General features: G+C 47.7%; 1 protein-coding gene across 1 annotated transcript; it reads right to left on the reverse strand.

Annotated features, from left to right (window-relative positions):
* Positions 1 to 6,121: 6,121 nt before the first annotated feature.
* HRH3 (histamine receptor H3) lies at positions 6,122 to 10,808 on the reverse strand. Its single transcript, XM_075438573.1, has 3 exons — positions 10,577 to 10,808; positions 9,724 to 9,890; positions 6,122 to 8,821 (listed from the first exon to the last, which is right to left on the reverse strand). Exons 1-3 carry the CDS (start codon positions 10,785 to 10,787, stop codon positions 7,937 to 7,939), a joined length of 1,263 nt encoding a protein of 420 aa, XP_075294688.1. The 5' UTR covers positions 10,788 to 10,808; the 3' UTR covers positions 6,122 to 7,936.
* Between the last annotated feature and the right edge of the window lie 1,159 nt (positions 10,809 to 11,967).

Here is an 11,967-nt window from a genome sequence, read left to right on the forward strand (position 1 = left end):
TGCTTATATATTAATGGAGAAAATAATTGCAGAGAGTCACAAGTATAATTGAATAAAGAAGGAACTTGCTCAGTTTTTCTCAGAAATATTTTATGTTTCTTTTTGTCTTTGATAGTTAATATATCTGTTTTTCCAAAGCTGTTTGGTAGATCCTGTTGGGATACAAATACCTCTTCAGAGATTGTTATACAAGTTGCATTTAGGCTAACTGAAGTTCATGGGGTTTGTTGCTTTGGTGTGGAGGCGGCAGTTCTTCTGTTGTATTAACTGCTGACTTGATCACTTGTCAAGCCACAGTTGTGAGTGATTAATATTGATTAGAATTGTTCCCTGTTTATAAATTGTGATTGAAAGGCACTCCACTGGTGTGATGCATAGCAAATAGTACTCAGTGAATTAATTGCTGAGGTGAAAACTCGTTGATCGTAACGACCTTAAAAAGTTGATTTCCCGGTTAGTCTTCTGTTCAGTGCTTCATCTGGGGCAACCTCTGAAGAGGTGAATGAAGGAAGGTTGTATTTCTAGTTTTTTTTCAAAGGAAATGACTATAAACCCCATGTTCTCACAAACAATTTTTGAGATGGTCACTTTGAAGCAAGGTGAGGAGCATGTGGGATTTTTGAGGTGGAATTTCTAAGTGATTTCGGCTTTTTATCTTCCTGAAATAAATGAACTGTTCTGCATACTTCAGTCTGCATGAGTTCTTCGCAGTGAGAGCTTCAGAAAGGACATTGGGCATTTTGGTCCTTTGCTGAGGTTTTAATTTACCTTGTTGCTCTATACTTGCAATGACAGTCATCTATGCATGTTCAACTGGAGTCTGTCCCTTACGCTAGAATTAGCAATATGTCAGCATTCTTCTGTCTGTATAGTCCTGTAAAGTACTTGGTGACCTTCGTTTAGATTAAAAGTATTAATGGCAGCCACAAAGGATCTTCTTACTTGTTACTTTCTTGAAAGCTCTTGAATAACAGCTTAATTCCTAGTTCTCAGAGCGCTTAACATAGGCTTCATGCAAGTATTATTATTTTATCCCTCTATATTTTGAATACAAGCTGTATCAGATATATTAAACAGTGCTTTAGATATAACAGTCTATTAAATTTGTGCTTCTTAGAGTGTAAATTATTTTCATAATGGAGGGTAATTTCTCTGCTTTGTCAAGCCTTCATCAATTCATGAACACTGCAGGGTGTGTGTACAACCTCATGTTCAAGGAATTATATATGCAGCGCCCATTATTGTTTATTGTTCAATAAACAGCTTCTAATGACTAAAGCTGTGTGTGAGCTGTTACTTAACGGCTAAAAAATTTGCCAGAACTGTCATTGCCCTTCTAGCAGAAAGCTTGTTGTTTGTGAACGCTCAGAGATATCTTGAATGAGATTATTAACTACTTTGCAATTGGTTTTCCTTCAGTGTTAATTGTGCTGCTAAATCCTAGAATATTGTGCTAAAAATCACAAGTCAGCGTCATATCACAGATGCACTTTTGTGCTTAAAAGAACAGTTGCCTAAGTTGTGGGCACAGTCTGCCTATAAAAGCTATATTTTTTGTTATGAATTGTGCATTTACATGCACAGGAGGGATACTTGTGACATTTGTACACATGCACCACAGGTACCTACCTTCATACCCTTTCCTTGCCATGTCTAATACATAATCATTATATGTTACGACAGGGGGTCCTAGCAATTATTGACAAGTATTTGATGTATAAGAAAAGCCTTTACAACACAACAAAAAGTCCTGCCTGGTGTGTTTGAGTCATTTAAAAAAAATGTTTCAGGTTGTAGGGTTTCACAAATGGAAAAATAATAGTCTTGTTCTTCCCCCACAAATGTGCATGCATATCTCTACCTATAATGTTTGGTAATTGGATTAAATATTAGTTCCCTTTTCTACCCAGACTGTGTGAGCAGCTTGTAAATTATGGAGTAAAAATGTGGAGCCTGTAAATGCCTAGTAATGCTCATGCATTCTGGACTATAGCAATAAAAATGGTGCTGATTTAATGAGTTGTCGACATTCCTGAGCTCACAACAAGAGGTTTAGGGACAGACCTGGGTTTTCTTTCCTTGGAGGTGCGTACAAGTCTTCCTCTCCTAGGTAGCAGTTGGGTTTGTTGAGTGAATGCCAATGATAGTTTTATATCTCAATATAACGATGGCACCAGGTTGTGAATAATACCTTTCACCCTGTGGAGTTCCTAGTTGCTTTTCTGAACCCCATAATTCCTTAATCCTGCAAATACAACTATATTGGCAGAAAAGGATGTTGTGCGATGATAAGGAGGGAAGGAGATTTACATCAAGGTTCAGAGAAGATGGGAGTGCTGTGAGTTCCCCACTATCCGTAAGGACATCTGTGAAATCTTGCATGAAAGGCTAGCTTTGTGGTGTTAGAAATGGAGAGCGCTTTTCCCTCCTGTGGCACTCACCCAGGGCGGCTAGCGAAGTGTTTTTGTTCTTGCCTGCAATTTCCGCATCAGAAGTAAAGAGAATACTCTTCATTGTGTTCCGTCTATTTGCAGAATGACTTCTGTAAAGTGGAAGAGGTCTCTTTCGAGGCTGGGTCTATATTGCAAAGTTGTGCTGGTATCACTGCATGGGTGCTGGGGTTCCGAAAAATTAATCCTCCCTCATCGAAACCATGTTGTTGAACTTATTTCTAGCAAGGATACTAACGTATTGTCTTTCCTTCCTAGTTCTGCTATGGAGATGAACATTCATTTACAAACAGGGAAGGAAAACCATTAGCATTCTGTCAAATCAAAATATAATCACATCTTTCCGATTTCAAAGCCCATCCCTCTCGGCGAATCTCATTAATTATCCCAGACAGGTGTTTTTCAACAAAAGCTCCGTCTTGTGTTCTCTCTTCTTCTCTAGCCTCCTACTTGAGCTAATGAAGCTTCAGTGATGCCTCTGGAACAATGGAGCAATTTATGTAACTACAGGTTGGGGAGAACAAATAAGGAATGGTAATTGAGGAAGGGCGCTGAAGAGAGGCGGTGGGAGCAAAGAGATCTCTCATTATTGGTGATTAGGGAGGAAGCATTACAGAGCCAAAAAGAAAGTAGCTGTGCTGAAAAATATTCTTTGATAGTTTATTGATATGCAGATGCTGCTCTAGGAAAGGACCACAGACGTCGTTATGGTGGCCTTCGCATCCTCAAGTTAATGGAGCATGGGTTTGTGTTACGAGGAGGGAACTGGCATTACCTCTGCACAGGTCTCATGGGAAGTCACTTAGCCTGTTTCTTTAACATCTCCTAGGTACGATTTACAGCTGGATGGATGTTGTTTACTAACACCCCGTGCAGAGATTGGATACTTCTCTCTGGAAATAGCTGGATTTCTCTACTGTGTGGAAGCCTCTGTGCTTCCACAAATATTTGATAGGTATTCATAAGTACAGCAAGTCTTCTTTCGTGGTTTTTGAAAACAGGTCCTGCCTGCTGAGTTCTATTCTAGACAATAGGAATGGGGCATTTTTGTTAGCAGGTACGGTAGCAAAATGTACATATATAGGTGTTTTGCTAGGCTAGTTGACAAGAAGCCCTACCTTGTCTAATGGTAATGCATTCAGAGTTCATATCTGATTATGCTAGAAGCTCCCTAGTCCCTGCCTCTTCCAAATGCATATAGATGTTTATATTCTGAACGCTAAAAATCAGCAGAATTCAAATAGTCTTTTAAGCATATTTGGTCATCAGATACTGTGAAACTTCAAACCAGCTCATAACATTTTTAGGATGAAACCCAGGCTCAGGTGTGACCTCACATCCAGGCATAAGTAGTTATTTTTCTTTATTACTTGGCAAGGCAAGAGCTCATATTTCAGGAGGGAATATGAGTATCTTCCCTGCAAAGTCCACCAATGAATAAAATTACTTTCAGCTAAGTTTATGTAATTCTGCCCACGTGGATGTCAGAGACCACAAAAATACTGTGCAAAAAGCTCATGGTGAAATCTGTCAGTTTCTTTACTCTTTGGAAAAGGTTTTTAGGACCAAAAGCACTTTCCTCATTCTGACAGCTCAGAGAAAAGTACCATTAGGGTTTTAAATTATGCAGAAATATATTGATGTCACTAGTGGGACTCCAAGAGAGCATGATGCTTGTACAGATGGCATGTGCACTTCAGTGGTCTTACGGATTGCTGAAAGCAAAACCAATCTCCATCAGCTCCCTGTGAGTATTATGAATTTTAGGAGTCTCTTAAAACTGGGTATTTTGCTTACAGCTTTAGCTCTTTGTGAGAACGTGTGAAAGAAAGGAATTCCTAGCCCATGTGCTTGCAAAGTCACCTTGAAATTTAAAGCTGGTCTCATCACTTCTGAAGAAAGTTATTTCCAAGGGATGTAGGGGAAAACCTGCTGTTTGCCTTCAGTACACAAATACTTAATCATAAGCTAAGAATTTGAGGTTGGGGGCTCAGACTATCTGGAAAAAAGTCATGTTCAGAATTTAAACAATTGCAGCTCCCTTTTTAAATGGCTGCTTGCTCAGCTCATCATGTGCAGGAAAAGCAGTTCTGGAGCTCGGAGTGTTAATGTGTTTTTGATTTGATTCAAAGAATTCAAGCTCTAAGAAGGGGAAATTTATAGAAAGGGGGGGGAAAAAGCCTGCTAAAATAACTCAGTATGTGCTCCCTGTTGCTTAGCTCTGGTCTTCTTGCATAATAATGTTTAAACGTTCTTCATGTATATTGGAACGTGGAGGAAATAAGAAAAACAAAACCACCACCCCTCTGTCATCTCCCTATTTTATTCTACTAGAAAGCCCAGTTACCAGCTCAGGCAAATGCCTCGTATAGGAAAGACCGATAAATTCGTTATTCATTCATTTTAGTCAGAAGTAAAACCGCATTGTGGAAGGTGTTCTCAGGTCTGGTTTGTCAGGGATCCAGCTGTTAATCACCGAAAGCTGTGAGAGCTTGTTCAGATGAACTTCTATCGTTTCTGCTAAGCTTCCTCTCTCTTAATGGTAGCAGTGCCTGTGCTAACACCATTCCTGGGCTTTCAGTTATGTTTGGGGGTATTTCTGTGAAAAAACAAGCCCCCTCAAAATGGGAGAAGGGAAGGATCCCAGCAAGGTATGTTATGCTGTAATTGTATTCAGTTTTGCTAAATAACTGCAATCTCATTGCATTCAATTTCATTTTTCAGTAGTTACCTGTAGCATTGTACTCGTTTTTGTGGCGGTAGATGCCACGCAATCAACATTTATTTGCAAGCATGGCGAGGACTGATGACCAGAAATTGGGGTATCGGAGGGATGTGTGTTCTACAGGTACAAGAAACGGACTTTTGTGTCATGTGGGGGCAACAGAAGTGGTACTGGAGCAAGTGTGGTGGGCATGACTTCAGAAGCTGATAAAATCTTCCTGGAGAAAGCTGGCTCTTTCAGTGGTGGAAGATCACATGAAGTGGGGCCTATTTCCCTTTTTCAACCAACTTAGTATCATTTTAACAGTTACTTCACCTCTACTGTATTTCAAAGTCCTTCCACTGATCCAGTGAAGATCATGCAAGATGGTCTTTAAAAAAATAAACCAAAATCCTTTTTCTGGAGGATGAGAATGTGAGGTAGGGAACCACTATTTAATACCAGATTTGGAAAAAAAAAAAAAAAAATGCAATGATTTCTCCACCCTTTTCTTAAGGTGTAACACGACCGGTAGCTTTTCTTTTTATCAGGCTGAATGATCTAGTAGTTCCACCTCTCTTTATGAACAAATGAAGAGAACCACAGCTGGAAACTGGTACCTTGTTCACATTATGACTTTGTCATTTTTAGGCAGACCAGTGGATTTCGTTGAGTCACAGGAAGATTTAGTGTTAATGTAACCTTCTGAGATCCAAGTGGCATGTAAAGTGCTCTGGAAAAGAACGAGGGTTGGGAAGAATTAAGTGATGTGCACTCACCACGCCCTCAGTGTGCTGTCAGGAACCTGTTATTCGGAGGTAAGAGAAATTCAGCTGTTTCGGGAGCTATTTTCTGTGAAATGTATAGGCTTTAACTGTCCCCTCAGATCAATCCATAGATATTTTGCTTTCAGTTGGATTTTATTATTTCCTGCAACACCCTGTTTACCATAAAATATTTGACAAGCTTCATATAAAAATACTTTATTGGGGTTTTCAGAAGGTAGCAGACACAAGGAAAGGTACAAGCAGGCTCAATAGTACATACTGTCAATTCTGAGTACACTTCAAGGGATGTATTTGAACCCCTATATAATGGTCTGACTGAACACGTCACAAGAATGAAATATCACATATGCAAAACAAGACATCATTTAATACCTGACTTCAGGTGACAATACTGATCTAGTCAACAAATATCACTGGAATAAAGTTGGACAGCATTTTCTTTTATTCCTAGCAGCAGCCAAAAAGCAGTTTGCTTACAACAGCGAAGTGTAATTGGCAATCACAACATCATCAGCTTTTGGGTGCTACTTTACAGCATTTGGGTTTCTATTTGTAAATGTAGTTTTCAGACTTACGATCTTGAGCTTCCCTGTACAACACTGTCAAATATGAGCGTTTGCCATGGCAACTAATTATGTATTTGTATTACTATACCACTGAGCAGTGCTGACAGAGACAGGCAGTTGGAAGTCTTTTGCTTTATGGGCATACTACCTCTGTTCCCAAACAGGCTACAGAATAAACAGGCAAGCATGATGAAGCAGGAGATGGGAAGCAGAGATAAAATGCCCAAGATTTTATGTTAAGACTGAGGCTAGAGCCCTGGTCTCCTGAATCTGGTGCTCTATCTGTGGAAATAGTTGACTGCCTTAAAACAACTAAAAATTGAAGAAATTATTGCTTATGTTGCCTGGCTCAGCTCAACCCAGGTCTCCATTCAAATTATGTATTTTCAAAGGAAGCATGCAAGAGTTCTGGAACTTGCTAAAATTAAGAGGTCTGAAACGAACTTAAAAAAACAAGGAACGTGAGCTTCACTTCTCCCTGTGCTCGTCGTTCTCTAGCACGTTGCCAAGAGTATTTTTAAGATCCCACAGAAGAGACTTTAACATGTCTTTGGGTCATCATGAGGGAGACTGTGGCGCAGCTGACGCCCCGCTGGCACCTTTCACGTAGGCACAGCAGCCCTCTCCTTCGGGGCTCCCAGGTCCCGCAGGGCCAGGGACTGGGCTTGCTCCGGGCAGGAGGGGAGCGTCCCACGTGCTGTGGGAGCACAGGTCGGTGCGTGGCTGGACGCAAAGGAGATCGGCTCAGCTCTGAATAATGGATCGGGGAACGCGAACACGGTGCTTCGGGATGCTCGGCGCCTCTGGCTCTGGCTGTGAGCTCCTTGGGCTGAGATCTGTCGCTTCCTGGGGAGGGGAAGGGACATCTGTGGCACCCCACGCAACACGGGTCTAGTTAGGGCTGTAGCTGCTGTAGCAATAATGATAAATGAGGTGTTTTCCTTCTGAGGTTCGTGCCTTTCTTTATCATCACACATGTAATATCTTAAGTGTAAGGAAAAAACGCTCGCATTTACAGGAAAAATCAGGTCTGCAAACAGGTAAACTTTAGCTTAGTCCAGTAGTTTTAGGTTAGATATTTATTTTTGTTAGTTTTTATTTTTCAGTTTTTGTTTTTCTTTATTTTAGCAAAAAGCTGGAGCGGCTCTGGCTGACTAGGTGGCAGCAGAGCTCTTTCGTGGCACCTGCAAGTGGAGGACACGGATTTCACTGCCTGTGGTTAACATCAAAAAAACCCTTACCCTTCTATTCTGTGTGATTTTGTTGTTGGTGGACTAGAATAAATTAACAGTGGTCTCACTGCTGCCTTCCTCTCCTGCCCCAGACTGGTGCTCCCAGGTCCTTGCAAGGAAGCAAGCTACAGTACCTTCCCGTAACACAGGTGTATCAAACCAAGGAGGCTCTTCTCATCCGCACACAGGGCTGGCTTCACTTCCAGCAGTTCTGAAGGGGATTGTGAGGCTGAATCTTTAGCTTCTTGGGGCAGAGGAGTTTAATAAAAGCTCTTCTGAAGCTGTAGTGGCAGAGAGGGTACAGCACAGGGTTGACAGCCGAGTTGATCCACAGCAGCCAAAAGGAAGCCTCGTACCAGTACTCAGGGATGCAGTGGCCATGGCAGCCAGCGCGGATGATCATCAGCAGAGTGTACGGTGCCCAGCAAATGCCAAAAATGCCCACAATGATTGCCAGTGATTTGGCCACTTTCTTGTCTCTAGAGAGCCTGAAGCGCTGGGTCATGCTCTGGGACACAATCTTCATCCGTTTCTCTAAGGACAGAGTGGATGCTGGATTTTTACAGCTCTTTTTGTTGCAACACTTGGGTTTCCTGGAGCTCTCAGAGCTTGTTGACAGCAGGTCTTTGGCATCCAGGCCGGCAGCAGAAGCTGCTGCTTGAGCTTTGCTCTTAGGGAGGTCGAGGGTTTCAGCTGGCTCCTTCTGCTCCCACTTATAGCATTTCAAAGAAAGCTTTGCTTCTGGGCTCATTTCCATCTCTTCACTGAAGGACTGGTTATGCACTTCGTGGAAAATATCCAGGCGTATTTTGGTACGCTTCTGTATGTTCAGGTAAATGCTCAGGTTGAAAAACATCACACTGATGAAAGGGGTGAAAAACTCCAGCGTGGAGGCTGTCATGAGAAAATACCAGTTGTAGAAAAATTCAGCGTAGCACTCCCCAGTGGGTATGATACTCCGGCCTGATATATACTCCCAGCTGATAATGGCAGGTCCGTAAAGCAGGAACGCTAACACCCATACCAGCACCATCTTCAGCACCGCTCGCTTGGTGTTGCCTTGCTGGGCTCTGTAGGCGACCTGCAACGGGGAAACCTTCTCCTAAGTATGGCCACACACCCCAGCTGGTTGAGGCTCTTCACAAATGACCTGTTAGTGTTCCTGGTAAAGTTGCTAGGCAATATCCCAGCAGTCTAACAAACTCATATGCCATAGCCAACGGGAGCAATTGCTAGATAAATCACACTCCTGCGGGGAAGACTTAGAACGCTCATCTTGCAGCTCCAAAACCAGACCTGGTGTCTGCTTAGTGGAAATGTACTGACTTGGTTGGAGCCCAACAGTCTGCTGCACCCCACCACTCGCCTGCGTTGTCCCCAGTTACTCGCTGCAGCTCCCGGGGAGAGGCATGCCTCCAGCCCCCGGGCTAGGCAGGCATCTAGCCCTGGCTAATCCGTGTTCTATTTGGAGTCGGGGAACAAGAAAACGGCGGTGGGTCTGATCTGCCCGCGAATTGCTCGTTAGCTCCTGCGAAAGGCTGAGCGTTTTCATCTCGCCACGTACCCAGGGAGCGCAGGACTGTGCCCTGCCGAAGTTGGTACTGCAATCTACTGCCTCGGTAGCCGGGGAGAAGCTGGGGCTCCGGCTGCAACCTGCTTGTTTGTCCTGCAGATAACAAGCCCCTGCAAGTTAGTAGTAGGTCTGCTTACCTCTCTGTCTCACTTGTACACTGCTGTCCTGTCATCTGGGAAGGGAACACCTGCACAACGGGGTCTGAACCTCAACTGATTTAATTACGCCAGAAATACTGATCGGAAACCACAGCCGAATTATGTATTTGTGGATAATTATTGCTTTCCATCACCAGGCAGAAAGATTCCTAATTTCTGGAGGGTTCAAAGAGCTTTTAATTATTCCAGAGAATCCAGAGAATAAAGCAGGAGGAGAGGTATTCCGCTCTCAGCTGCCATGACAGGACTCACCGCTCTTGTCACCGAGAGGAACCTGTCGTAGCTAATCAGGACGATGTTGAAGACTGAAGAGGTGCAGAGCAGGTAATCAACCACCAGCCAGAGTTTGCAGAGGCTTCTCCCGAAGATCCACCTCCCCGTCAGCACATAGGGCACGTACAGGGGGATGCAGAAGGCACCTGCAACCAGACGGGTCCGCTGGCACCGCGCTGCGGGACCCCGCACGGTGGCTGCCCCCGGCGGGGGGGGCGGGGGGGGGGTGGAGGAAGGGGTCCTTCCCCGCCTCGCCAGAGCCCCGCACCTCGCTCTCCCCGCCAGCCCGGCCGGAGGAGACGCGGGGGCACATCGGGAGGGGACCTTCGAGCTGTGGGAGGGATCAGGAGGGGACCCCGGGGCTGCGGGAGGGGGTCGGGGGGCAGGAGCGCGCCGCCGCCGGGGTGGATCCCGCAGCAGCCGGGAGGGGGGTCCCCAGAGCAGCCGGGGGGGGGACCCGGAGTAGCCGGAGGGGGCACCCCAGAGCAGCCGGGACGGGGACCCCGCAGCAGCCGGGAGGGGGGTCCCCAGAGCAGCCGGGGGGGCACCCGGAGTAGCCGGAGGGGGCACCCCAGAGCAGCCGGGACGGGGACCTCAAAGCAGCCGGGGGGACCCCAGAGCAGCCGGGACGGGGACCTCAAAGCAGCCGGGGGGACCCCAGAGCAGCCGGGACGGGGACCTCAAAGCAGCCGGGAGGACCCCAGAGCAGCCGGGACGGGGACCTCAAAGCAGCCGGGGGGACCCCAGAGCAGCCGGTGGGCGGGCAGCGCAGACGCCCCTGCCCGCCCCGCCGCGAAGTTGCCGCGGGGCCCCGCGGCGGGCGGCACTTTACCTACAAGGAAATCCGAGATGGCCAGGTTGAGGAGGAAGAAGTTGTTCTGGGTGCGCAGGCTGGAGTCCGCCACGAAGGCCAGCATCACCAGCGCGTTGCCGGCCACGGTGACGGCGATCAGCAGGGCCATCAGCGCGCCCAGCGCGGCCGTGCCGCCGGCGGGGAAGCGCCCGGGGCCGCCGGAGCCGTTCAGCGCCCCGCCGCCCTCCATCGCCCGCGCCGCAGCCGCGGGGCTGCCGGCCCTCCCGCCCCTCCCCGGCCCGGCCCCCCCCGCCCCGCCCCGCCGAGCGCCGCAGCCCCGCCGCCGGTGGGACCCACGCTCCGCCTCCCCGCGTCCCCCCAGAGCAACCTCGCAGACCCCAAAGCATCTCCGCCTCCGGCCACAGCATCCCTGCATCCCCTCAGAGCATCCCCGAATCCCCCTCGAGTGACCATGCGTCCCCCCAGAGCAACCCCGCAGACCCCAAAGCACCCCTGCCTCTGGCCAGAGTATCCCTGCAGCCCCCCAGAGCAACCCTGCATTCCCTCAGAGCATCCCTGAATCCCCCTCGAGTGACCGTGCGTCCCCTTTGAGCAACCCCCAATCCCCCAGAGTAACCCTGCATCCCCTCAGAGCATCCCTTTGTTCCCCTTGAGCAACCCCGCAGACCCCAAAGCATCCCTGCATCCCCTCAGGGCAACCCTGCGTCACCCCAGAGTAACCCCAAAGACCCCAAAGCATCCCTGCCTCCGGCCACAGCATCCCTGCATCCCCCTCAAGCAACTCTGCAACCGTTCAGAGCAACCCCTAGTCCCCCAGAGTATCCCTGCATCCCCCTCGAGTAACCGTGCATCCCCCCAGAGCAACCCCGCAGACCCCAAAGCACCCTTGCCTCCGGCCACAGCATCCCTGCATCCCCTCAGAGCATCCCCGAATCCCCCTCAAGTAACCGCGAGTCCCCTTTGAGCAACCCCCAATCCCCCAGAGTAACCCTGCATGCCCTCAGAGCATCCCCACGTCCCCCCAGAGCAACCCTGCAGACCCCAAAGCATCCCTGCATCCCCCCAGAGTAACCTTGCATACCCTCAGAGCACTGCCACGTCCCCCCAGAGCAACCCCAAAGACCCCAAAGCATCCCTACCTCCGGCCAGAGCATCCCTGCATCCCCCCAGAGTAACCCTGCATCCCCTCAGAGTGTCCCCACGTCCCCCCAGAGCAACCCCGCAGATCCCAGAGCATCCCTGCATCCTCTCAGAGCAACCTCGAATCCCCCAGAGCATCCCTGCATCCCCCCAGAGTAACCCTGCATCCTCTCAGAGCATCCCTGCATCCCCCTCGAGCAACACTGCAATCCCGCAACCCCTCAGAGCAACCCCAAATATCCCAGAGCATCCCTGCACCCCCCCAGAGT

Source organism: Opisthocomus hoazin, chromosome 18 (genome assembly GCF_030867145.1).
Source record: "Opisthocomus hoazin isolate bOpiHoa1 chromosome 18, bOpiHoa1.hap1, whole genome shotgun sequence".
NCBI lineage: Eukaryota > Metazoa > Chordata > Aves > Opisthocomiformes > Opisthocomidae > Opisthocomus > Opisthocomus hoazin.

Coding starts and splice junctions, on each gene's coding strand:
- HRH3 (XM_075438573.1), bottom strand. CDS start 10,787: ATGGAGGGCGGCGGGGCGCTGAACGGCTCCGGCGGCCCCGGGCGCTTC. Junction 9,891..10,576: donor CATCTCGGATTTCCTTGTAG/GTAAAGTGCCGC, acceptor GTCTGGTTGCAG/GTGCCTTCTGCATCCCCCTG. Junction 8,822..9,723: donor TCCTCTCGGTGACAAGAGCG/GTGAGTCCTGTC, acceptor TCCCCGTTGCAG/GTCGCCTACAGAGCCCAGCA.